The sequence below is a fragment of the Cololabis saira genome, chromosome 2, assembly GCF_033807715.1.
Source record: "Cololabis saira isolate AMF1-May2022 chromosome 2, fColSai1.1, whole genome shotgun sequence".
NCBI classification, from domain to species: Eukaryota; Metazoa; Chordata; class Actinopteri; order Beloniformes; family Belonidae; genus Cololabis; species Cololabis saira.
In genome coordinates this window covers 43,129,291-43,154,095 of record NC_084588.1, presented here as the reverse complement: position 1 = coordinate 43,154,095, position 24,805 = coordinate 43,129,291, and the positions used below count along the sequence as shown (strand labels likewise).

The 24,805-nt window shown below is 40.4% G+C and overlaps 2 protein-coding genes across 3 annotated transcripts in view; one reads left to right on the top strand and one right to left on the bottom strand.

The window, feature by feature from the left end:
* The first annotated feature begins 1,050 nt into the window (after positions 1-1,050).
* Positions 1,051-21,860, top strand: dpep2 (dipeptidase 2). Its single transcript, XM_061745984.1, has 11 exons — positions 1,051-1,212; positions 2,450-2,598; positions 2,703-2,829; positions 3,979-4,108; positions 4,216-4,366; positions 5,139-5,208; positions 5,374-5,550; positions 12,155-12,239; positions 12,331-12,406; positions 20,876-21,011; positions 21,301-21,860. The coding sequence occupies exons 2-11, from the start codon at positions 2,453-2,455 to the stop codon at positions 21,493-21,495; spliced, it is 1,293 nt and encodes a 430-aa protein (XP_061601968.1). The 5' UTR covers positions 1,051-1,212; positions 2,450-2,452; the 3' UTR covers positions 21,496-21,860.
* The window catches only part of slc12a4 (solute carrier family 12 member 4), a 31,210-nt gene continuing 26,760 nt past the window's right edge, over positions 20,356-24,805 (bottom strand). For both annotated transcript variants that reach the window (XM_061745961.1, XM_061745971.1), the window contains exon 24: positions 20,356-24,588. In XM_061745961.1, the coding sequence (XP_061601945.1) occupies positions 24,497-24,588 (92 nt within the window). In that variant the 3' untranslated portion in view covers positions 20,356-24,496. The remainder of the gene's footprint in view (positions 24,589-24,805) is intronic.

Below are 24,805 nucleotides of genomic sequence, written 5' to 3'. Positions count from 1 at the left end.
TGTTATGACTGAAAGTGTATTTCTTGTGGAAGCAGCAGGCTGAGCTCTTCAAAGGTCAGCTAATAACTGGGAAAATAAATAGATAACAAAAACGTTTTATGCAGATGAGCTGAAGAGGAGAGGTCAAGAATATAGGGCAGGAAAATCTGAGGTCACTGTTTATTCTCCCTCTCAAGCACCATGGGGATTGTAGGATTGACGGCCTTCTGGCTGTGATAAGAGATACAAGGGGTGGCGTGTTTATTCAGACACAGCTGAAGGCGCATGTTCTACACTTCAGCAATCATCCACATGGATTTTTGTCAATAAAAGTGGACAAGTTTTTTTTTAATCAAATTTCAGTTTTTTTTACCATTGGAAAAATTAACTTTAGAAAAATACAACCGTGCTCATATTTTTCAAGAATTTTGGTTCCCATTATTCTCAAAACTGTATAATTTTTCCAAAGGGGACCAATGAGTATCTTTATTTTCGAACTTGTGAGGTATGTATGTATGTTTGTATGTATATATGGGGATATATATATAGTTTGATATCGCTGTTGCTGCCATTATATATTTATTTATTTATTTTTTTATTTTTTTAAATATTTATTTAATTTTGTTCCTCCTTAATGTATGTTTTTTTTTCTTCCCTAGGGTAATTATGGGGAGGGTAGGAATGTGGGTATAATAGGAATCATGCATGTGAAAATGTGAATTGTGAAAATTATTGTGAAATAAAAAGATATTTAAAAAAAATAAAATAAAAGTGGACAAAAGACTTCTGAAAGAAAAAAGGGGAGATGATGAACTGCTGACAGTGAGTTTCCATCCACGCTTGTCAACTCAGGTAGTTCATCTGTCAAACCAATGTCAGTGTTTGAGCGACAGGTGGCGCTCCCACATTCTCACGTGTTCAGAAGGCTTTCTAATGTCCAAAGTAAACTTCCACTTTCTTGGAAGCTTCAGTGTAAAATACCTTTACACATAACACTGTGTATTTTGGATGTAAAAACCTAATACTCTGTCTGAATTTGTTTACAATTATGCAGCTGCTCATTTTGCGGCGTTATCCCAAACAAGCGTCGCTTTTCCGGACGGCCGTGAATGCAGCACGAGAGCGTTCACATGTAGATGCTTTTGAGGATGTTGTTTTACTTTAGTGCAGCTGGAAAGTTCGCACAGTTTTGAAGGCAGACCCTCAACAAACAGACAATCAAAGACCTGCTTGGTAAGTTTAATTTGACCTGAGTTACTTTTTTTCTCGGAAGATGATTAACATATGGCCAATTATTTCCGATTTTCTTCATTTTTCCTTTTTTCCCTCTTGTCGGGACTATTATCCTGTGGTAATAAAACCCTTGATATTGTATTATGATTAGTAATAAAGTGTAGCGTATGTCGTAAAATAAAACAACTAATTGCTGCGCAATGAACGTGTATTTTTATGTTTTATTTGTTCCTGTCACTGTAATGTCCCTTTAAATTTCGAAACATCGCCTCTGTAGGCTACTGTTGTGTACCTGCGGTACTACTGCCCTTAGTTTTTATTATTTTACCTTCTTTTCTCATCATTTTATTTCATTTTATTTGTTATTTACTGTCTAATTATGTCTTGCCGCTTTTAATGTTGATGTAAAGCTTTGAATTAAAGTTTGAATTACCTTGTGTTGAATTGGTTTGATATTGGATATTGGATATTATGAATTCAACACCCATAAAACTTGTAATACATACCACTGATTTTGGTCAAACCACTTGTGATGTGTTCATGGTCATCTAGACTATATATCACAAAACAGTAATTATTAAAAAATCACATATATGGGCATATATATGGGCTGATTTAAAAATCATATATATGGGCTGATTTAATGTGGTTTAATTAATTCAACACCCATAAAACTTGTGATACATACCACTGATTTTGGTCATATTGCTTGTGATGTGTTCATGGTCATCTAGACTATATATCACAAGAGAGTAATTATTATAAAATCATATTATGGGCTGATTTAATGTGGTTTAATGAAAACAATCGGTGTTATGGTTTTATGGGTGTTGAATTCATTAAACCACCATAAATCAGCCCATATATATGATTTTTAAATCAGCCCATATATATGATTTTTTAATAATTACTGTTTTGTGATATATAGTCTAGATGACCATGAACACATCACAAGTGGTTTGACCAAAATCAGTGGTATGTATCACAAGTTTTATGGGTGTTGAATTCATAATATCCAATATCAAACCAATTCAACCGCGGTGTTGAATTGTGCTATATACAGTAAGTAAACTTGCCTTGCCTTGCCTTGCCTTGCCTTGCCTTGCCTTGCCTTGCCTTGCCTTGCCTTGCCTTGCCTTGCCTTGCCTTACTGTGACCTTCTCCAAAGTAGTACTGGATCCAGCCTACCATTAATGTTACGTCTCATGTCGTGTGTCCATGTGTTTTCCACCTTTAGAACATGTCATCTAGGAAAACTGAATTGGGTCCATTACGCAGCCGCTGGCTCTCTCAGCCTCTCAGGACTCTGCTGGCGCTCTCCCTGTGTGGCCTCATCCGTGGATACTCTGTAACAGAACTGATGTCCAAATATCCTCTTATTGATGGGTAATAGATATGTATTGTGTCCACACACCTGGAAATCAATGACTTGGAGTCAGATCACTTTTCCCCTTTATATTGATCATCTCATGCTCCTCTCTGCCTGTCAGTCACAATGACCTTGCTCTCCAGCTGAGGATTCTTTACAACAATCGCCTGAGCCAGATTGACCTCGCCAACGTCAGTGAAGTGGCCACTGACATCTCCCGTCTCCGAGCTGGCCATGTGCAGACACAGGTATTGTAGGTATTGATTAGTTCGATCATGTCTACCTCATACTACATACATATGTAGTGTATCTATATTGTACTGTATTGTACAGTCAGTACTGCTGCACCTTTCACTTTTTTGAATTTGTATATATGTTAATAAGAGCCATTTGTCTATTTACTGTACAGTGAGTAAAAATAACCGAGTCAAATTCCCTGTCTTGTTTGACCTGACTTGGCCAATAAACCTAATTATGATTATGAATGAATGAATGAATGAATGAATGAATTATTTTATTTTCGTGTCCGGACATTTAAATGACCCATCCCTCATGGGATTACACAGACACATTACATCAAAATATAACATTCCGGTGTGTAAAACACCTACTTCCAGCTACAAATAATAATAATGATAATAAGCAGCAACAAATAATAATAATAATGAATAAAATTAAAATTAAAATTAAAATTAAAATTAAAACAAAATAAAATAAAATATCCCACACTAGAAAAAGAACAAAAAAATACAAAAAAAAAGATACAAAAAGAATACACCCACAAAAATACCGACCCACACGTACACAGCCCCCCCATACCCAAGTCCATAATAAGATCATATCATAACTCACTCCACAACCGCCAATACCAACCCTTACAGACAATTGAACCAATCCATACAATAATAATATGCAGTCCATGTCACAGAGAAACACACACAAATTGAGGATTTTATCCCATATAAGTTACCTTTCTCCTTCTATCTATCTATTTTCTCCTATTATGATTATGATTATGATGACTAAGTTCCTAAGTCACTTTTGTACAGACTCACCCGGCACTTTAAAACCTAATTTTGTACATTTCCGGTCTACATTTTATTTTACTGTTTATACTTTTTATTGTTTATACATTTCATTTAATTTTATCTCGTACATATTGCTTTTATAATTGTATTGTGATGCTCCAATCACCATAACAAATTCCTCGTGTGAAAACTTGGCAATAAACCCTTTTCTGATTCTGATTCTGATTAATCCACAGAATGGCATAATAAGGTTGGTGTTGTTTAACATGACAGCATTTGCAAACTGCATGTTGTGTAAAAAGATCAAACACCCAAATTACCTAACTGTATCTCCTGTTGCCTCATTTGGCATCTCTGTCCCTTTCTTAGATGTTTTCAGCCTATGTTATGTGTGGGGCCCAGCAGAAGGATGCTGTGAGGCTGACTCTAGAACAAATAGATGTGATCAGACGTATGTGTACCGAGTACCAGGACTTTGAGCTGGTCACATCCCTGCAGGGTATAGTAATCCACAACCGTCTTTGTGTTTTGAAACGCAACTTACTTGATTTGACTGAAGCAACATGTGTGTGTGTGTGTTTGATGGACGTGTATCTGTCTTTGTAGAGGTGAGGAATTCTGAGATGAGGCATAAAATAGCCTGTCTGATAAGTGTTGAGGGAGGTCACTCTATCGACAGCAGCCTCCCAACCCTGCGGATGTTTTACCAGCTTGGCGTCCGTTCCATGTCCCTCACACATACCTGCAATACTCCCTGGTAATTGGAGAAGCGTACATAACTACATGTTGTTACTTAAACAGTCAAATTTACAGTGGGGAGAACAAGTATTTGATACACTGCCGATTTTGCAGGTTTTCCCATTTGCAAAGCATGTAGAAGTCTGTAATTTTTATCATAGGTACTCTTCAACTGTGAGTGACAGAATCTAAAAAAAAAATCCAGAAAATCACATTGTATGATTTTTAAGTTATTAATTTGCATTTTATTGCATGACATAAGTATTTGATACATCAGAAAAACAGAACTTAATATTTGGTACAGAAACCTTACAGAGATCAGACGTTTCGTGTAGTTCTTGACCAGGTTTGCACACACTGCAGCAGGGATTTTGGCCCACTCCTCCATACAGATCTTCTCCAGATCCTTCAGGTTTCGGGGCTGTCGCTGGGCAATACGGACTTTCAGCTCCCTCCAAAGATTTTCTATTGGGTTCAGGTCTTAAATGCAAATTAATTACTTAAAAATCATACAATGTGATTTTCTGGATTTCTTTTTTAGATTCTGTCACTCACAGTTGAAGAGTACCTATGATAAAAATTACAGACTTCTACATGCTTTGCAAGTGGGAAAACCTGCAAAATCGGCAGTGTATCAAATACTTGTTCTCCCCACTATAAGATATGTTGATTTGTTTTTACCAGTGTTTCAGGAGTTACACACTAAGGATATGTTTAATCTGAAAGGCGTTGGTTTACTGGAATGAAGGATTAACATTTTTTATGTTTGGATTTTTTCTTTATCCTGGCAGGGCTGAATCTTCCTCAAAATATCACAGTTTTTTTCAAAGACAGAATGACAGCCTGACACAGTTTGGGAAGGTAGGTCTAGATTTGAGTCATTTTGTAACATTTAGTTCTGTCACATTCTGCATATTTGAAGAAAGTGTCTTTGTGCCTTTTGTAAATGTATTCATCCACTATTGTTGGTGGATTTGACTTCCTGCCTTCCGTGATATGGAAATGACTGAATAAATGGTTTTCCAGGCTGTGGTGGAAGAAATGAACAGACTTGGCATGATAGTGGACCTTTCCCACACCTCTTGGGATACAGCGCTGGCTGTGCTGCAGCATTCCAAGGCACCTGTCATTTTTAGCCATTCATCTTCTTACTCGGTCTGTAAACACACCCGCAATGTACCTGACTGGCTGCTGCTCAAGCTGGTGAGAAAAACAGATTATTGAATCATTCCTTGCCTGCACAATTGCTAGATAGAAAAGTTATCCGATGAGTCAGGATAATAATTGTGTTATTTTCATCCTTGATTTTTATTTACGGTGCCGACAGAAGGACATGCATCATATTTCTATCGTTAAACTGTTTGAGCATCAATAAAATTGAATATTTATGAACAGATTTCTGCCATGAAAGAAATAATAACAGGCTATCAACAGTCAAGATAATTCATTTTGAATTCTAAAGTTTTGTGGAGCAGTCTTTCATCCATGGATCCATCAACCTCTGCTTATCTGAATTTGGGTCGTGGGGGCAGCAGCCGAAGCTGATAGGCTCAGACCTCCGTCAGGGCGATGCCATGTTGTTCCTAGGCCAGTTGAGGTATAAAATATCTCCAGCTTTTGATGTCTGCCTTAGGGCTTCCTCCCAGTATGAGAGGCTAAAACCTCCCAATGGAGGCATCAATGGAGAATCCTAATGAGATGGTCAAACCCCCTCATCTGGTGGAGTGTGGAGGAGCCGTGACCCTAATTTTACATTTCATTCGCTTATTTGAGCTCTTTGTATCCGCAATGCCAATCTTTCAGGGACTGACCCTAGTTTGTGAAGGTAGGAAGATCAAAGATCAAATGGTAAACAGAGACTTGTCTTTTGGTTCAGCTCCTTCATCACTATAACAGACTGGTGCAGAGTCCAGAATACTGCATATGCTGCAATGATCTGCACAAGCTGGTGATCATTACCGACTGGCAATGATCTGCCAGTCGGTCTCCTGTTACATTCTTCCCTCACACTTAGGGCTGGGCGATATGCACCAAAAGTCATATCTCGATATTTTCTAGCTAAATGGCGATACTCGATATATATCGATATTTTTTCTGTGCCATAATGGGGGTTTCCCCCAAAGCATTATAGCATAGCATCTCTGTTAGCTTCATTTTTTTCTGAGGCAAACCCTTAAAAAAACTGTCAGTTTTAATACAAAGCCTCGTGCCAAATGTCACACAGGTTCCTTTATTAACAGAGGTCTGCACAATATCAAAATGTATAAAACAAATGAAATAAAAATGAACTGCCTGCATATATAGAATAAAAATGCTTCTTGAATAAAATAAAACAAATATCCCTTTCCTGCATAACAATTAAATTCAAATACTCTGCAATTAATACAATGTAGACAGTAACAGGCAGACTTTTCCACTGAGGTTGACAGTTGTGCAAATAGCAAAACATTTGTGCAAATCTCAAATAAAACATTCAAGCCAATTTTGTCACAAAATAAGCTATATCAAAATCATTAAACATTTTTTTTTTTTTTAAATCGATATAAACGATATTGTCTCATACCATATCGTGTTTGAAAATATATCGATATATATATTAAAATCTCGATATATCGCCCAGCCCTACTCACACTCAACCTGGATAGGACCTTCCTAAGAATCATGGTATCACGTTTGGATGTGCTGATTCTCATCCCTACAGTGCCCTTGGGGACATAGACGTGTCTATGTCCCCTCAAGTAAAGTCAACCTGGAACCAAAAGTCCAGTCCACAAAGCATATGGGAAGTGTTTGGGCAAACCCCCCAAGTGTTCCAAAGCCAGAATGGGACTTTTATTGTTTCTTCTAAATTAGAGGAGTGATATGAAATATTTGATAAATAGGTAAAATATAGCAATCATATGCTTAATTGCTCGTTGGTCATTAATCCATGTTGGGGGACAGTCACACGGCACTGCAACACTGCTGGATACCAGTAAAAGAACACGTCAATAGAGAATGCAGTAACAGATTGAATCAATCTTTTATTGCTATTCATCACTTAGTAATATGTAATCAGTAGATTCTGTAAACTCAACTACTTTCATTCATAGTTTTCACATGGATATACTAACCAAAAAACAACTGGAAAAGATGACATTTTCTGAACAGTAACATGCCTGTGTGTACTCAAGCGATTGCTGCCGAAGGCTGAAATTATTCTTTCAGATTATGTTGAGAGAATCAATGACACTAACAATCATCTTTCACGTGATAGATAAGTTCGACCATGTGCTGTTATTTTTTTCTCACCTGCGTGCAGTGGACGTGCATGTTGTTCGTTTGATATTCTAGCAACACATTGTAGTTTAAACCGTTACAGCCACTTGAGTTTCTAAATCAGTGGTCAAGGAATGTCAGACACTAGCTTACTGTATAATTAAATATTATTAAAAACTTGGAGAAGCCAGGGAGAAGGACATGTTTTTTTTATCAACCTGAACTTGGAAGAGAATTGCATTTTCAATCATGGTAAAAAAAACATGCAATTCTGAGAAAAAAGTCAGAAGTCTAACCTTAAAACAGGATTTTTCTTAAACTACATTGTTTTATTGAGTATCATCATATGTTGCTACACTGGAATTTTGAATAGATAAGCAAAACATATCAATTGATTGAGCTGACTCCCTGCCATCTTTTTCCTCCTCATCTTCATCGCTTCAGTATCTGTCCCTTTCTCTGAACCTGATCCCCTCTTGTCTTCATCCATCACACCACTGTTTTCTTGTTTGTCTTCTTCCTCACTTTGTTGCTGCTCTGTTCCATCCACATCTGACCCTCCTGAATTCTCCTCCATTCTCCCTTCTTCATTTCCATCCCCTTCTTCTGCCTGCTTCTCCTGGTCGTTCCTCCCTTTTTTGCTAAAATAACTTGAAATATTTTTGTTTTCAAATGTTGTCTTACAGGGGATGTAGTGCTTGAGGCTGAAACTCAGACCTCACCCGGTCAACAAAAAATTATTTTTTCTGATTGGCCGGTAGGTTGGTAACTCAAAACAGCTGCTCTGAGCTGCACGAGCTCTGCACACAGTAGCGTAGCCTGCCTTTGAATCATTTGTGATTGGACTGTTGGGATTTTTGTGAAGTTAAGAATTTCTCAGTATGATAAATGCCATGTGTGGTGTCAGAGCGTGTGAACTTGTTGAAATGTCAGCGTCTCATGCTCAATGCGTCAGGCTTGAGAGCCCTGCGATACACAATCACATTTAGCGGTTGGTTCCAGGTTGAAATTTAACTTGGTTAAATTAATTAAACTTTAATTGAACTTAAAAATAAGCGAATGTATTTGTCCGCTCGCTCTCCACTGCGTTTTGTGTCGTCTCATCCACATAGAAGGAGGTCCATCACACAGACTCGGATGTGCAGGGACATAACTGAGTATTTAAGGGGCAAAAGATGATCTTTTATAGTTAAAAAAACAATGAATGCCTTACTTCAATGCACAGGGAGGATTTTGATCAGAGTAGTCGTTATTTTTAGTATCTTTTTAAGAACATTAAAATTCGGGGGCCAAGGCTCTTAAGTAGGGGGGCAGATGCACCTGGTGTGTTGTGACTTGGGTAGTGACCGGAGGTATATGCTTCGGCATTCCAACATGAAGCTGCTAGAAGTGATCTCTCTGGAAACCAATCTCTTCGAGTGGGGCTGAATTTTTCCAATCTGGAGTTGCTCAGGTGCTGTTCAGGAGATAAACTTGATTAATGCTTCTATGTAGAAACTATGCACACAGCTTACATAAAGGACTTTATTAATTTCCCTTTGGGGAATAATAAAGTTTTTTTTTTCATCCTGATTTTTTCCCCATTTTATCACCCAATGCACCTACCTAAGTGACAGTCCCGGGCATTGCTCCCTCTACCAACCCCAGGAGGGCCCTGCACTGAGCTCAGGTCTCCTTTTTTTTTTTTTTTTTTTTGACCTTGTCTGTCCATATATTAATGGTTAATACCATGCTGGTAAGAACCTAAAGCATATATATGTACATTTTGATATAAAATATATATGATATATTTTTAAATATGTCACATATATTTATTTTGCGGGGTGGGGGTGAGGGGTGACATCCGCTGCTAGTCGAAGACGTGAAAGAACCCATGGAAGCGCACAACGAGCACTGGAAATCTGCAAGAGAAAAAACAAACAGACACGGGAACAGGCGGAGACACGAGCAGCAACTATCCCAGGTCCCCGGGACCCAATCAAAGCTAAGCTAGGCTACCGCGACTATCTAACCCCCATAACTGCGGAGGGAGCCTGCAGGTGAACGAGCAGATGTGTATGTCTGTGTAGCTGTGTGTGTGTGTGTGTGTGTGTGTGTGTGTCCAATCGATGCTCCACCTGAACTGTAACTATAGTGGAGGAGGGAGGGCGCAACCCCGCCACCCGAGAGACCAGAGGCCGACAAAGAAGAACCCAGAACCCAGGGCCACCAGCAACCCCACAGAGGGCGAGAAGAGGGCGGGAGGAAACCCACCGCCAGCGAGGCCCGCCCCCCACCCAGTGGCAGCCCGAGGAGACCCGCGGGTGGGGCCTCCACAACCACGGGAAGAGGCAGCCAGGGAACCCACGGCGGTGGACCGGGACCCAGGCGAACCCCGACCACCCGGCATGGGCCGGACATGCGGCCAGGAGGCCCACACCCCCCAGGCCAACGACCCCCACCCGGCGAGGGGCCAGCCTGCCCGGAGAGACAGAGCCGCCCCGGCCGCCGATGCGGGCAGGTGCACCCGCCCCTATGAAAGCGGCCCTCCAGGACCAAAGGAGCACCCGCCTCATGGGCAGCGAGGTCTCCTTCTTAACCTGAGGAGTGAGCAGGCTGCTTCTTTTCACCAGACAGGGTGGGGCTTCTCCAGCCGGACGTAGCGCGTGGAAGGATCATGTAATACAATCTACCCAAGCGAACTAATCACATTTGTTGTGGATTGTGTCCCCCCAAACTATAGTTACAGTTCTGGGGCAGTGCAGAATTTCCCAGTGCATCCAAGGGGGTTCTGGTTTGGGGACTTTCGTATTCCATTTTTGCTTTTTCCCGATGACATGCCTCAAGTTCAAAGCGGTGGAGACAAGAATCAGCACCTTCATATTCGAGCCATGGTCCTCAGTCTAAAAAAGGCTGGAATGCCCTCTCCAGGTTAGGGTCGAGGTACTGCTTTGGCTGAAGTAGTTCAAGTATCTTGAGGTCTTGTTCACGATTGGGTGAAGGTTGGAACATGAGATTGATGGGCAGTTCAGTGCTGCATCTACAGTATTCAGATTCTGTACTGGTCTCTTGTAAGGCACAGCAAGAGAGCTGAACCAAAAGGTAAAGAACTCTGTTTACTGGTCAGTCTAAGTTTTTAGCCCTTACCTATTGTCACAAACCAAAGCAGAGCTTGAGTGAATGAAATCACAGATATACTAGTGTAGACTCTCAACCATCTAAGTCATGGTAGCTTACAAGACACTATCTTTGATCTCTCAAGGGCTTGAAACAAGGCACTTGGAAATAGAAGGTAAAACGTTTTAAAAAACAATAGAAAAAGGAGTCCAGTTGCTTTGTTTCAAGCCAGCAAGAGATCAAAGATACAACCAGTTCAAACAAGTTCCCTCAGTAGGAAGGCTGGTTCAGTGATTTGGGAGGGATGCTGATTTAAGGTGCTGCTCCTCTTTAATGAAAGGAGGCGGCAGAGGTGTCTGGGGTCTCAATTTAAGGTGCCTCCTTGACATCTCCCTTGGGGAGATGTTTTGGGCATACCCAAGTGGGAGAAGGCAAACCCAGGACACGCTGGAGAAATGATATCTCTCAGCTAGCCTGGGAACATCTTGGTATCCGCCTGGGGTACCTCTAAGAGGTAGCCAGGGAGAAGGAGGATTGGGGTTCTCGTCATAGGCTGCTGTCCCTGTGATCCAAACTCAGATACCCAAGTAAATAAAAATGTATGGACAGATGAATGGAAGAAGTTTTATTCGATAAATAATTTTAGTTAACATCTCATTCATGGCGTCAATACTATTACTACTTCTTCTATTCAGTGAAGAACTGTCCATGATCAGTTTTGTGTAGTGGTTATTCAGAGTTTTGGTCCATTCCTATGATTTAGTTGTATAACGACCCTAAAAGAAAGTGACAATGGTCTTGCGATTCTGATGTTTCTACACTGTGCCTAACTATGGATTGGTTGTCCAAACAACTTTGACATCTTTTATCTGCCATGACTAGCTTCCCCAACCTGGTGTTGAGATCAGGCTTTGATAGCAGTAGAAGAGTTAGGATGTGAGTTCTGCTGCTTTGCATAGCTCTGGCGAGCAAACAAATAGCTAAATGCTACTTTCCTGGAGTGTAGCTCAGTATAGCTTGTGTTGCAAGGCAAAGTATTTATGAAAAACAACATATCCAAGGTTGGGGAAATGAATATGTTCTACCAGTCAAGTAGCAATATAAACACCTAAAAGTAATTATAGTAAAAATTGCTTAATGGGACAAAATAGTTCCAATAGAATATTTCAAACCCAGTTTGATAGCTCAGTGCAAAAGTTGTATAAACAGTGTAGAAGTCATCGTATACCAGACTGACAAGAAGGAGTTCTAGTGCACCCAGATATAACATTTTTTCAACTGACTTTCCAAGTTCTGTCATTTTGTATCTGGGCCCATCCCTGCTCTCTTTAGGGAAATGCCATGGTAAGCCCATGGACAATAAAGGATCGCCAATTAATGTTTAACTGCAGCTAGGCGTTGGTTATCATCACACATGTCTCAACAGGATCATGATATGTGTGTTGTGTTTCAGAAAACTAAACGAGGCCTGATCATGGTGAATCTCTACAACCAGTTCATTTCCTGCGGGAATGAGGCAAACATCTCTCAAGTAGCTGGTACGACATCAAGTGTGATAAGTTATGTGTTAAATCTGAAGTTGGGTTTTCTCATGCTTAATTGATTTATGGATTCAATGATTCTTAACAGACCATTTTGATCACATTAAGAGAGTTATTGGAGCTGACTCAATAGGAATTGGAGGGGATTTTGATGGTGCATCCAGGTAAGAAATATACTTTTTTGCATTCTTAACATACACATATAACGGTAAGTGTTAAGAAATGAAAATAAAATTTAAATATACTGTATGTGATGTCTAAAAACAGGATCTATAATAAGTGTAATGAAAACTGTTCAACCACGAAATGAAAACCATTGACAGGTGAGTAACAGTGTCCAACTTGTTACAGTGCGATAATTGCTGTGAAAACCTGCAAACTGGAATTAATGGAGTCACTTTAGCATATGCTATCAGTGTAATTGTTTTTGTAGACAAGGTGCACCACTAACCTGACAAGAGCATATTCTTATTACCATATTCTGCAGTATACCGTATTTGGTTATATACCGTGGTGGTGTAAAGTCACGGTGGTGACACCGTGAGATTTCCAAGCTCACGGTGACGGTAATTTATTAAGTATTTTAAAATTATGGAAATATTATGCTGGCGCAACTCCATTTACACCAGTAGGGAACTCACAAATAAAACATTTAACATCTCATTCACATGAACTCCAATTTTACAGCGGCAGCAGTAGATTGAAAAAGCGTTTCTGACCTGTGTGCTGCTCAAATGTATATTCCATTTAGTTCAGGGCAGCTGCATGGTCAGCATCTTTTAGTTGGTTCAGATACAGTCCAATCAAAAAAGGTAGTTTTGGTAAACACACCACAGGATCCAGGAAGGTAGAAAAAAAGCATGGCATTATGATGGCAGACTCCGAACCAGAGGCACATTTACCTGCAAGCCCGGTTGACCCAGTATCCCCTACTTCACCACCTCTTTATCCTCCAGCCAAACAAGTATGTTCATTTGTTCTGGAGTTTTTTGGCCACCCAAAACAATTGGATGGATCCATAAAGGATGACAGAGAGCTGACTTGCAAACTATGCAACAGAAAAGTAGCAAGGTCGCCGAATACATCCAACATGATGTCCAACCTCCGTGAGTGACATAACTCGCATAACATCTTACCTGCTTAAGTCCAAGCAGGTAAGATGAATCATTATAAATCCCACTGTAGCCGGTGTACGGGGTTTCATTCAAAGAGCATGGTTATACGTTCTTTCATTTTACTGAACATCGTGGTCTTGTTGTCTACAGCATATGCAGATCTACAAGATATCACTACGTCACTTTGCAACGCTTTGTTCACTTGTAGATTAGTTGTTTGTTTGGCGCATAGCAGTGACGTCATTCCAAAGCGCGACCCAAATTTGACTAAAGAAAGAAAGAAAAGATGAAAGAAAGAAGGACAGAGAAAGATGGGCTATAATAGATAGATGCACGGAGAGATGCATGATAGAGGCAGTATGACAAACATCGTACGTACATCTTCACATAAGGCCTCTCCTGAGTGCTTGAATAAAGGAATGTCTTTTTTTCTAAGAATGATATTTGTCTGTTTTTTTGGTCATTTCATGACCCCTAGTACCAAAAACATCTTTAAGAACCCCAACCCCCTCCCCCCATTGATTGCAAATGTCCTGCTACCTGAGACCTCAGGATGACCAAGATGTTTGGCAGCACCCTGACTGAAGAGAGGAGGATTTAGTCAATATTAGGGTGGTTATAATGCAATAGATGTTGTGAACGTGGATGGATGCAAATCTTAAAATTAACTCTAATAGATATGGTTTATAAAAGATTAACAATGGTATTAGCTATATACACATTCAAAATGTCTTAAAGACTAATCCTGTCTTTGTTTTTATGATATTAGAGAAAATCCTTCGACTCGTACCCCTTATCTCATTTTCCAATTTGTACATCCTTGACACCCCTCCTTGGGTCTAAGTCCCTCCCACCAGTAGCATGAGCAGATAAATGGATGACACTATTAAACTGGGACATTATTGCTTCAGAACTGTTATTTTCACATAACATCAGTTAACTACGGCACATGACATAACTGCATCGTCTAACCAAATGCTGGACAAGATTACATTAACATAATCTTGTCCAGCCTTTGGTTAGACGATGCCGTTATGTCATGTGCCGTATTTTAATCACGGTTAGCCATTTTATACTAATCTATGATGCTAGTTAATAATACTTTACATTCATTCTCATCAAATCTTTCCTCATTTTGACTCTCATGACCGAAACCAAGAGTTCTATGTACTCGTATCATGACTAATACATGGTTAGTCGGTGTACTAAAGTGACAACTATATAAACAGGTGGAGATAACAGACACTGAGGTGGTCAGAGGGCGCGACTGCAGGTCAGAATGTCAGTAGATATCCAAAAGAGACATCTATATAGACAGATGGAGGTAAACACTGGGAGGATCAGAGGGAGGGACTGCAGGTCAGCATGCAGCTCTGGAAGCTCTGGCCTGCAAACATCTACAGAAAAGGACAACGGGACCAAACAGCACAATACACCACAAGAACAATGGAGTGAAATTATGTGTATAACATACCGTATTTTCGCGACCATATGGCGCACTGTGTGGAAAGGCGCACCCTCAGTTTTGTGTGTCATTTTTGGTTTTAAAACACACATACTGCGCACCGACCCAAAAGGCGCCGTCTACGGAGACGGAGCTGCACAGACACGCGTTGCAAAACACACACGCGCTAAAAATACAGCAGAAGCAAAACTTAGTTTGATATTTTATTTCACTTTTCACATCAATCAAACCCTTCAAAGGTTCATATTCTGTTTCTGCATTAAAGAATTTAAAAAAAACCACCGGGTTGCTGCACAAACCTGTCTCAGCCACTGATCATCTCCTCATCCATCCAGCCCTTTTCATTTCACTCTGGCTGGAAAAGTCTCTTTAGGGAACGCTTTTCTTTTAAAAATCCCGACCGCGGCGGTCCCGGGTCCCGCTCCCCGTTTGCTCCCTTGCGCTGGACCGGGTCCCGGGTCCCGGTCCGCCCCCCGCCCGCGCTGGTCCCGCGGCGGACCGGGTCCCGGTCCGGCCCCCCCCCGCGCTGGTCCCGCGGCGGTCCCGGGTCCCGCGTCCCGGGACCCTCGCGCTGGACCCGCTCACACACACGCGCTGTCGGGGAGCCGGTACCGGGGTTTGTATCCGACAGGAGCTCCGTTAATTCAGCTGCGCCGGTCTGAATTTCCAGACCTGTCTCAGCTTCTTGATCATCATCATCCCTTCATCCAGCCCCCTCTTTTCATTCACCCTTATAATGACTCCGGCTGGAAACCTCTTATGCAAAGTTTTTCTTTTAAAAATCACCATAAGTTTCTGTCCATCAGCTGCGCCAGTCCAGCACCACATAGCCTACATGAGAATCTGTGTGTCGCGCCGCGAATACACACACGCGCATGTCGGGATCCGGTACCGGGTTTGTAACCGACAGATTTGGCTGCAAATCTCGGAAAGTGAAGCTGATCTGACCTGAGACAGACCCCAGAAATCTCTGCTCTTAAAGCGGCCGGGAACCAGGTCATCGGACCCGGTTGGGGAACCAGGAAGTCGGCTGCAGCAGCGACCATCACCGCGCTGCTGCAGCCGCTGCTTTAACCGGGGAATGTGGACGGTTCCGACCGGCCGGCGCTGCAGAACACTCACACGCAAGTGTGCTTATTTAAATAGAGCGGAGCAAAACTTAGTTTGATTGTATTTTATTTCACTTTACACATCAAGCAAATCCTTAAAAGTCTTCATCATCTGTTTCGCATTAAACAGCTCAGTGGATGGTCTCATTCAGCTTCACCCGCCCCCTTCTCTTTTTACCTTCTCATGATTGGCCGACCTGACATTACCGTAATTCAGGTAATAGACACGGCGCACCGTTTCTTAAGGCGCCCGGCACATTTAAAAAAAAAAAAAAAAAAAAAAGTTGCGCCTTATGGTCGCGAAAATACGGTACTTCTAATCAATAACTGTGGATTGAGATGAAGGAAGGAAAGAGAAAAAGAGGTGAGAAAAAGGGTGAGGGGCACAGCTCAGTGGATGGTGTTGGTGTCCCCCAGCAGCTTAGGCCTATAGCAGCATGGACGAAGCTCTGTTTTAGTCTGCTCTAGGCTTGTCCTGTAGCTGCAGCTATGACTACTGGCCCAAACACACTAGAGGTTACACTAACCAGAGGCTTTACTAAACAAAACATTTGTTTTCGAGGTGGTGTCAGCCTCATTAATCTAAACTGGAAGTTGGTTCCATAGTAACGGTGCCTGATATTCTAGGAACTACAAGTAAACATCCATTCTGAGAACGGAGAGCTCTAGTAGGAACATAAGGTGTTATCAGGTCTTGCAAATAGCGTGGACTTTGACTTACATGAAAGTAATTTTGAATTTGATTCTAAATTTCACGGGGAGCCAATGGAGGGAGGCTAGGACACGGGAGACGTGCTCTCTCCTGCTTAATTCTGTCAGCAGTCGTGCTGCCACACTTTGGACCTGCTGGAGGCTATTCAGAGAATTACTTGAGTATCCTGCTGGAAATACATCTCAGTAATGTAGTCGAGAAGTTACACGTGTGGATTTGTTTTTCAGCATCATCCTGGGAAAAGGATGTCCCTAATCTTAACGATATTACGGAGGTGAAAAAAGGCTGCCTTACAAACCTGATTAATATGCTGTTTAAACAACAAATCTTGGGCGAAAAAAACTCCAAGGTTTCTCACAGTAGTGCTGGAGCCCGGCTCAAAATTGGCTAATCTGTTCCTAAGGCGTTTGGGACCGAAAGCAATCATCTCCTTTTATCAGAATTTTAAAAACAACATGTTTGTGAGCAACCAGGCCTGAATGTCCTTAAACAAGCTTGGAGTTTGGTGAACTGTTCTAGTCCAGGGGGCACAGCATCACCTGGAGAACCTGATAGCATCGGATGATCAACTGTCTTCTGATCTGAACTTTCAATCTTCCATAGAATCTAATCAGAATCCAATCAGGCATTACTTTTTGACTGTAGACAAGTAACATAATAAACACTGCTCATCTTGCTGCAATGCTAAGTCCTACTGGGAAAACCTGCATCCCGGCGTGGACCTGGATGTTATATTGAAGCTTGCTACATACCTAAACATTTTTCGCAGAGCAGTCAACACCCTCCAACATAGTGTCATTGCCAGATGTCTCTCTTGGCGGTTAGTAATGGACCCCTCATAATATTTTTAAGGAAGTGCTGAAACAATAGAAGGAAGAGTCTGGGATGCTAATCTGGTCTCTGCACATCCCAGCTACTGATCAGGTGAGACCTGGTGGGATCCGTCTCAGTGAGCGTGGATGGCTGGGTGTAATGATCTTTTGGAACGCAGTGCTGAAATGCTGATGTGGATGTGGATTGTTTTCTCTTTTCAAGCACCATTTTGGAACAATATGGACCAGTATGGAAAGCACGGGTGGTGCAGAAAGCAGACAGGATACTCTCCCACCCTGATCATGCTCTGGCCAACCACTTTGTAATTATGCCCTCAGGTCGGCGGTATTATGTGCCGGTGCGGAAAACAAACCGCTATGCGGATTCCTTTGTTCCGTCTGCCATAAGGCTGCTAAATGCAAAATGAAACTTGAAGTTTTCTTGCTATGAACGACTGTGAACCATGAAGTATTTGCATTCTGCTCTGCTGTGCTGTCACTGGTTGTGGTTGTTGTTGCGGATGTGGTTGTGGATGTTGGCCGTTTGGTGTATTGTGTGTTGTTGCTATGGACAGGCCGACTGTAGAAATGAATTGCCCTTTGGGATTAATAAAGTATTCTGATTCTGATTCTGAGTATGCTCATAGCCTCAGATGGGTTTTTTCATCCAAACTGTGGTTCAGAGCTGTTTTGGGATCACAAGGAGTTGCTGTGCAATACTAAAGTTGATCATTGTGTTATGGCTGATCGGTGTACAAAGTGACAGCGATGTGTTGCACCCTGTTCAAACAATGCTGGAAAAACTTCAGCAAGTGACGCACTGGTGTATCCTTGCTAATACTATTTCAAGCGAGCCTCTGCTCTTCCTCGGGTGCGTTGTAGAAACTGAGACATCAAGCATAATATTATGCTGAGATTGATTCTCTGATCACAGACGAGAATGGAGGAGATAAGGAGGCACACGTTATACAAATGAGATGAGCTTATCGTCCGCCTCTGCAGTTTGAGATGCAGCGTCTCATACGTAAGTGATGAAATCTGCTGGCAGGAATGACTGTGGTGTCCAGGCCCTGCGGTGGGATGAATGTGGCTTTCGCACGGCTTCAGTTGGAATCCAAGTGCAAATTCAAGTATAGCTAGCAACACTGAGGACATTACTGGAAATGGACACCAAGATCAAGAATCAGAGAGCTAGGGTAAAGTCTGTCATGTCTGGCTTTCAGTTCCAGAAGAGGAGAGGGATGTATAGAGCTTCATTTTATACCATCCACTCTTCAAGGTGCACGTACTGTAGCAAGCCAAGACAGATGGTTGGGTTGAGGACGGTGTATGCTGGTGACTCCTGCAGTGGTGGACAGTAACGGAGTAAATTTACTTGAGTACTGTACTTAAGTACATATCCAGAGGATTTGTACTTTACTTGAGTATTACATTTCTTTGGTACTTATTACTCTTACTTGAATACATTTCCAAGACAAATATTTTTACTTTTACTCGAGTAAATTTCTAGGAAGGCTGAAAAGTACTCGTTACTTTCAGCTCTGCTCTTTTTTCTTCTTCCCTAAATCCTATTGGACACAAGCTGTTTTTGTCAAAGGAGGAGACCTATCACAGTGCACGCTCTCAGACAGACATTGGGAGACAAACAAGGCAGACATGGGGAGACAGTTTGTTATGCTCTATATTGCTATATTGCACTGGTACATGTCCTTCCTGTAAAGTTAAGTGACTTCAACATTGAGTTATTGAAAGCAGAGATGTAGTTTTTTGTAAAGCAGTGGTCTTTGAGGGGGATCCAGACTTAGTTGGATGGTGCAGGTTCATTTGGTTTCAGTTCATGATTGTTAATAAACTCTGCATCATCTGCTGTCCTCTTATGATCCCATTCATTTGATTTGTTTTTGGTGTTTCTGCAGGTTTTATATAACATTGTGGTTCTAAAAGCAGCACATCAGTGCAGCTGGTTTCAAAGAGTTAATTCTCAGAAACAAGAGTTAAAAGATCCTTAAATTAATTTAGAAAAAATATAGTAATTTACTGATGTGGAAAATAAGAAATGTACTCTTACTCTTACTCTTACTTTTACTTAAAGTAAATTTAAAAGCATTTACTTTTGGATACTTAAGTACCTTTAAAAGCAAGTACTTTTCTACTCTTACTCAAGTAATATTTTGACTGAGCTACTTTTACTTGTAACGGAGTAAATTTTGACCAGTAGTATTTGTACTCTTACTCAAGTACTGGGGTCGAGTACTCTGTCCACCTCTGGACTCATGCATATGTTAACCTCAATCTTTTTCAGATAATTTGCGATAAACTCTTTGAACAGTTCAAACAGTTTTGATTTGTTTGAACTTTAATTGTTGTGGTTTTCCAGGTTTTTAATAGGTTTGAATAAAAAAAAAAACAACAAAAACAACAACCAGCAATTAGTGAGATGCAGAAATGAGTGTCCATTAGGAGGTGGAAAGTCATAAATAGATCAGAGAAGATATATCAATAACAGTCGTCTTCAGGAAGTAGCCAATGTTTTCCTCTGTTATTTAAGAAAATTGTAGAAAACTCACACTGAATCCATATCTTTATTGCTGGCTGGTAAGTTTTTCCAGTACTATTTTAAAAATGCACTGGCCACATTGAGCAATGATGTGTTCTGTAGTTCAAGAGATTTAACTGTTAAGGATTTTGCAACATATAGAAAAATAAAAAAAAATCCATGTATGTAAAATTAGCACAAAAAGTATGGACATTTGTGTTTGGAAGATTATTTCTTCTTTTCATGGGCACTGCCCACATAGTCAGTTCTGCTGCTCATCTCACACATGAACATATCTTACAAATGTGGCAGCATTTCAAGGGGAAATAAACAGGCTTTCCAAAGGTATAAGATTTATTGTCAGGAGGGTTGGTTACAACAAAGAAATAATCTGCCAAACACACATTTCGTTACTTTTTGTGCTAAGTTTAAATAATAAAACCCTATTTAACAATGTATTTTAGTAGAAGAAGGTGTTCAGAGCATATTAACGCCTGCAAGTCATATCTGGTTTTCTCAAGCACTCTGCAGAAAAAACCGCTTCAAAGGCTGCTGTTGAACAAGATTGATTTTGTGCTTTTGTTTGCCTGTCATGACATGAGCAATTTAGCTGTCCTATGATTACCAGACTGAAAGATGTTGAAAATCAATAAGTTTATACCGCTACCGCTATGGATGGCAAGTTTAGAATGGTGGGCTTTGAATTGCTCTTCTTATACATGCTGTCAGTTTCAAACACAAACTCCAGAAAACAATCCTCAACCGTTTTCAATATCCTTTGTTGTTATTGCATAAATGTGAACATCTTCAACACCAAAATTGTGAAACAACATATATAAAATAATGATCTGTGACTTATTTTGTGTCTGTTCACCATTTAAAAGCTTTCCTCAGGGGTTACAGGATGTGTCCAAGTATCCAGGACTCATCCAGGAACTCCTGAAGAGAAACTGGACTAAAGAGGAGTTGGCTGGTGTCCTCCGAGGGAACTTCCTGCGGGTATTTGAGGAGGTTGAGGAGGTGAGCTAGTAGATAAACTTAGAGCTGTTAAAGAAGAGAATCATATGATAAATCAAGAGATATGTGCATGTACACAATTATTTTCTCAAATACATGGTTATGCAGTTGGATGACTCTTGTTTTTCTTACCTGTACTATTTATTACGATGTATGAAATATTCCATAGCCCTATTTTGCATTTATCTACAGCTTAAATTAGATTGTAACACTGACATTTACTCACTTAAAAATTTAAGCACAAACATTGAAAGCTTTTGTATAACGCCTCTTTTCCTGCGTCTCCAACCAGGTCCGTGATCAGTTGCGCTTGAATCGTCCCAGCGAGGTCCAGATTGCCTTAGAAGAGGTGCAGAACCCCTGCAGACTGGACTTAAGACCCCCTGATCGAAAAGCCCTGTTCTCTGGCCACAGCTCCTCCTCCAGAGCACCATTTAGATCACTGCTATTCCTCACTTTGGTTCCGCTGATTTCCATTTTATTTTGAATTGACTGAACAGTTTGATTTTGAGTTTAACTCTTCCATCTTTTGTTTCTTTGTTGTTTTTTTCATTTCTAGAGGAAGAAATTAGATCGTGAATCTGTTTCCCCTTTGTGGGCCATTACAACACCTCACAGTCAGTAAAAGTAAGGGCTGGAGAGGATTAACAACTTGCTTTTTTTTGCTATTTATACAGTGTATATACACACATGCACAAGCACATACAAACCATCTCTTCTCTGAGATATTTAGCAACATATTTTGTAATGTATTTATTCAGTTAATTGTTTGTAACGGATTTTGATTCAACGGCATAATTTCCGTGGAAAATGACAAAGAGCAACATAACACTGATAAATAAATTTGAAGAAATGGCACTTTAAGTTTGTGTTTGTGGAGGATGCATTGTGCACTATTGACCGCAGAGAAGCCTTAATGGGACGAATGGAGCTCATTAGGCTAATGGAAACATTTTTATTGCATAATGCCGTAAATAATTGAAGTGTGCCCAGCATTTCCATAAGTTGTTACAGGTGGGGCGAGGGGCATTTTAAAAGGCAGATGTTTGTTTTATACCCTAAGAGGATATTAATAGAAGGGTTGTTTTCATTATACACTACAATATGTTGCTGACCAGGCATTCGTCCGTTTTTAGTGCCAGTATACGAGCATTAAAAAGAAGCACATCTTCAATGTGGAACAGCACAACACAGATCATTTCTGGTGCCTCAGGGACTATAACACAAACACTTTAAACTATTTACTGCCAACATAATGCCTCGTGTAAGTTTAGTAAGAAAGAAAACACATGGTTTGCTGGCAGGAGAAAGTTGTTTACATGGAATCGCTTACTCCGGCCCACAACACGCAGTTGACACTGTGTTTAGTGTTTGAGAGAAACACCTTCCCATCTATTAACCTCATCATTAACATAAAAAAAATGCTTTGGCTTGAACAAATATTTAGTTAACACAGAGGAAGTGTTCCCAGTGCAATTTCTGGCAAAAAAAAAGAAATCTTTATAAAAGAAAATGAAAGCCCAGAAATGAGTGGTGATTGGCTTTTACTGATGGCAGAACAGCTCGCAGTTACCAGCTCATCTCTGGGTCGATTCAGTAACACCTGCAGTAACGGTCCTGACATAAGTGAGAGCAGACACTCCAGCTCACTTCGTCAAACATTGAATGCCTCTAAGCCAGGGGTCGGCAACCCCCGGCTCTAGAGCCGCATGCGGCTCTTTAGCGCCGCCCTAGTGGCCTATGGAGCTTTTTCAAAAATGTTTGCCCTTTTTATTCCTTTTTTTCTATTTTTTTCTTCTTTTTTTCTCTTTTTTCTTCCTTTTTCCTTTCCTTTTTTCTCGACATTTCGACTTTTTTCTCGACATTTCGACTTTTGTCTCAAGATTGTATTTCAACATTAATCTTGACATTTCGACTTTTTTCTCGAAGTGCATAATGAAAAAAAAATCTTCCCCCAGTTTTAACTAATATAGATACATGCAGCATGTGTTGCCTTTATTCTAAGGCTTATACAAGACTTTTCATTTTTTGCTGCTCCAGACATATTTGTTTTTTGTGTTTTTGGTCCAATACGGCTCTTTCAACATTTTGGGTTGTAGACTCCTGCTCTAAGCGATTCAAAGTACCAAACAGATACCATACAGGTATTTACAAAAATGTCAATACAAAGAGCGACAATGATAACATTTCATCCAGACATACTATCAAAACTTGGTTTTAATGTCACAAAAACCTTATAGAAAGACTTCTTTAGGTGAATATGAACACTTTGTTAGCAGAGGGATTTTTTGCTTTTATAGAAACTAACTGAAACTATTCAAATATTATATAAAATGTTTTCCCTCTTTATCAATAGCACAAATATCGCTCCAAAATATTAACTACAATTCTTCAAACCTTGCTTTGTGACCTCTGTCATCTGGTCTATAAACCAGGTTTTGTACCAGTACTCTCACGTTGAGCACCGCGTTGACAACCTGCAGTTACACCGACTTGAACCTCAGCGGGGAAATCTTCAGAGAATAAATTATCATATAAATAATAAAAGTGTGCCTTGAATAATGATCCGTTCCTGGAAATAAAAATCTAACTATTAAGAACTATAAACATCTTGTACAACAGTCTCACTCCAGAACGTGTGATAGCTGTGTCGGCCCACGGCACATAATGACGTGGTTTTCCAGTAAAGGCTGTCAATTTAACAGCTCGGAAACAGCAACATTCTCGCATTTGCTGTCCAGTATAATATTTCTACACTTTGCATTTTGTGAAACTGTCACGAGAGGAAAAGCTTTCCAGTTTCAAGATGCAAATGAGAGCTGGTGGCATCAATACATGCACATACACAAGCCTCTTTCTGATTCAACTCATACATTTCAAACTATATCATTGTGGTTAGATTGAGATATGAAAAAAGATGTAGTTAACTTGATAGATTTCAAATAAAAGCGCATGGTTAAGAGTATAAAAAAATTGAAATGAAAAGTGTTTGGCTTGAGTTAAACGTCACGTCAAGTAAATGCAGCCTGGCAGCAAACTATCAGCAAAACAACACGTTAAATTTCAATAGTTTTTGTGCAAAGAACAAACAAAGCTACAGCACATTCTGAAGTAAAACCGGACTGCTAATGCTTGAGGCAGTTATGCCTTCCAAGTCATCATATATACATTTATTACTGCGCATTTGGCTTGCAAAAAAAAACAAACTGAAATGCTTATCTACCGTTTATGTTTGACAAACATTGAAATCTAAGAAATTTTGAGTAACGGTTTTCATTTGTGATGAGCAAACAGATGGGTAGATATGCACACTTGAATATCAATATTCTACAAGAATAGAATGACCCTCTTTTGCTCTGAAAAGTCCATATTTCAAACTGATGGATCTCTGCAGAGCAGCCTTGAAGCCGGCGAGGTGCTGCCTCCTGTCCGGAGCTGGAAAGCATTCTGATGTGGCCCAGAATCTGTGAATAAAACCTCTCAAATGGTCACGAGTAGATTGTGATGACCTCCCGTCCTCCTCCTCTCACCAGCAGCACTCGCTCCAAGCCTTCAGTCAACACCTCCAGAAACTCCATGTCTGAGCAACAAGTTAGGGGGGATAAAAGCAGTACTCGAGTTGTAAAAAAACATCAGGGGGGATGGTGGATTTTATCATATGGGGACAGATAATTTTTGCTGATTACAAATAATATAATATATTACAAATAATAGCACTGACCAAAACACCGGCAGAAATTTTGCAGGAATGACATAGCAGCAGTTAAATGCAGCCTTCTGTAAGCTTTAAATATCCA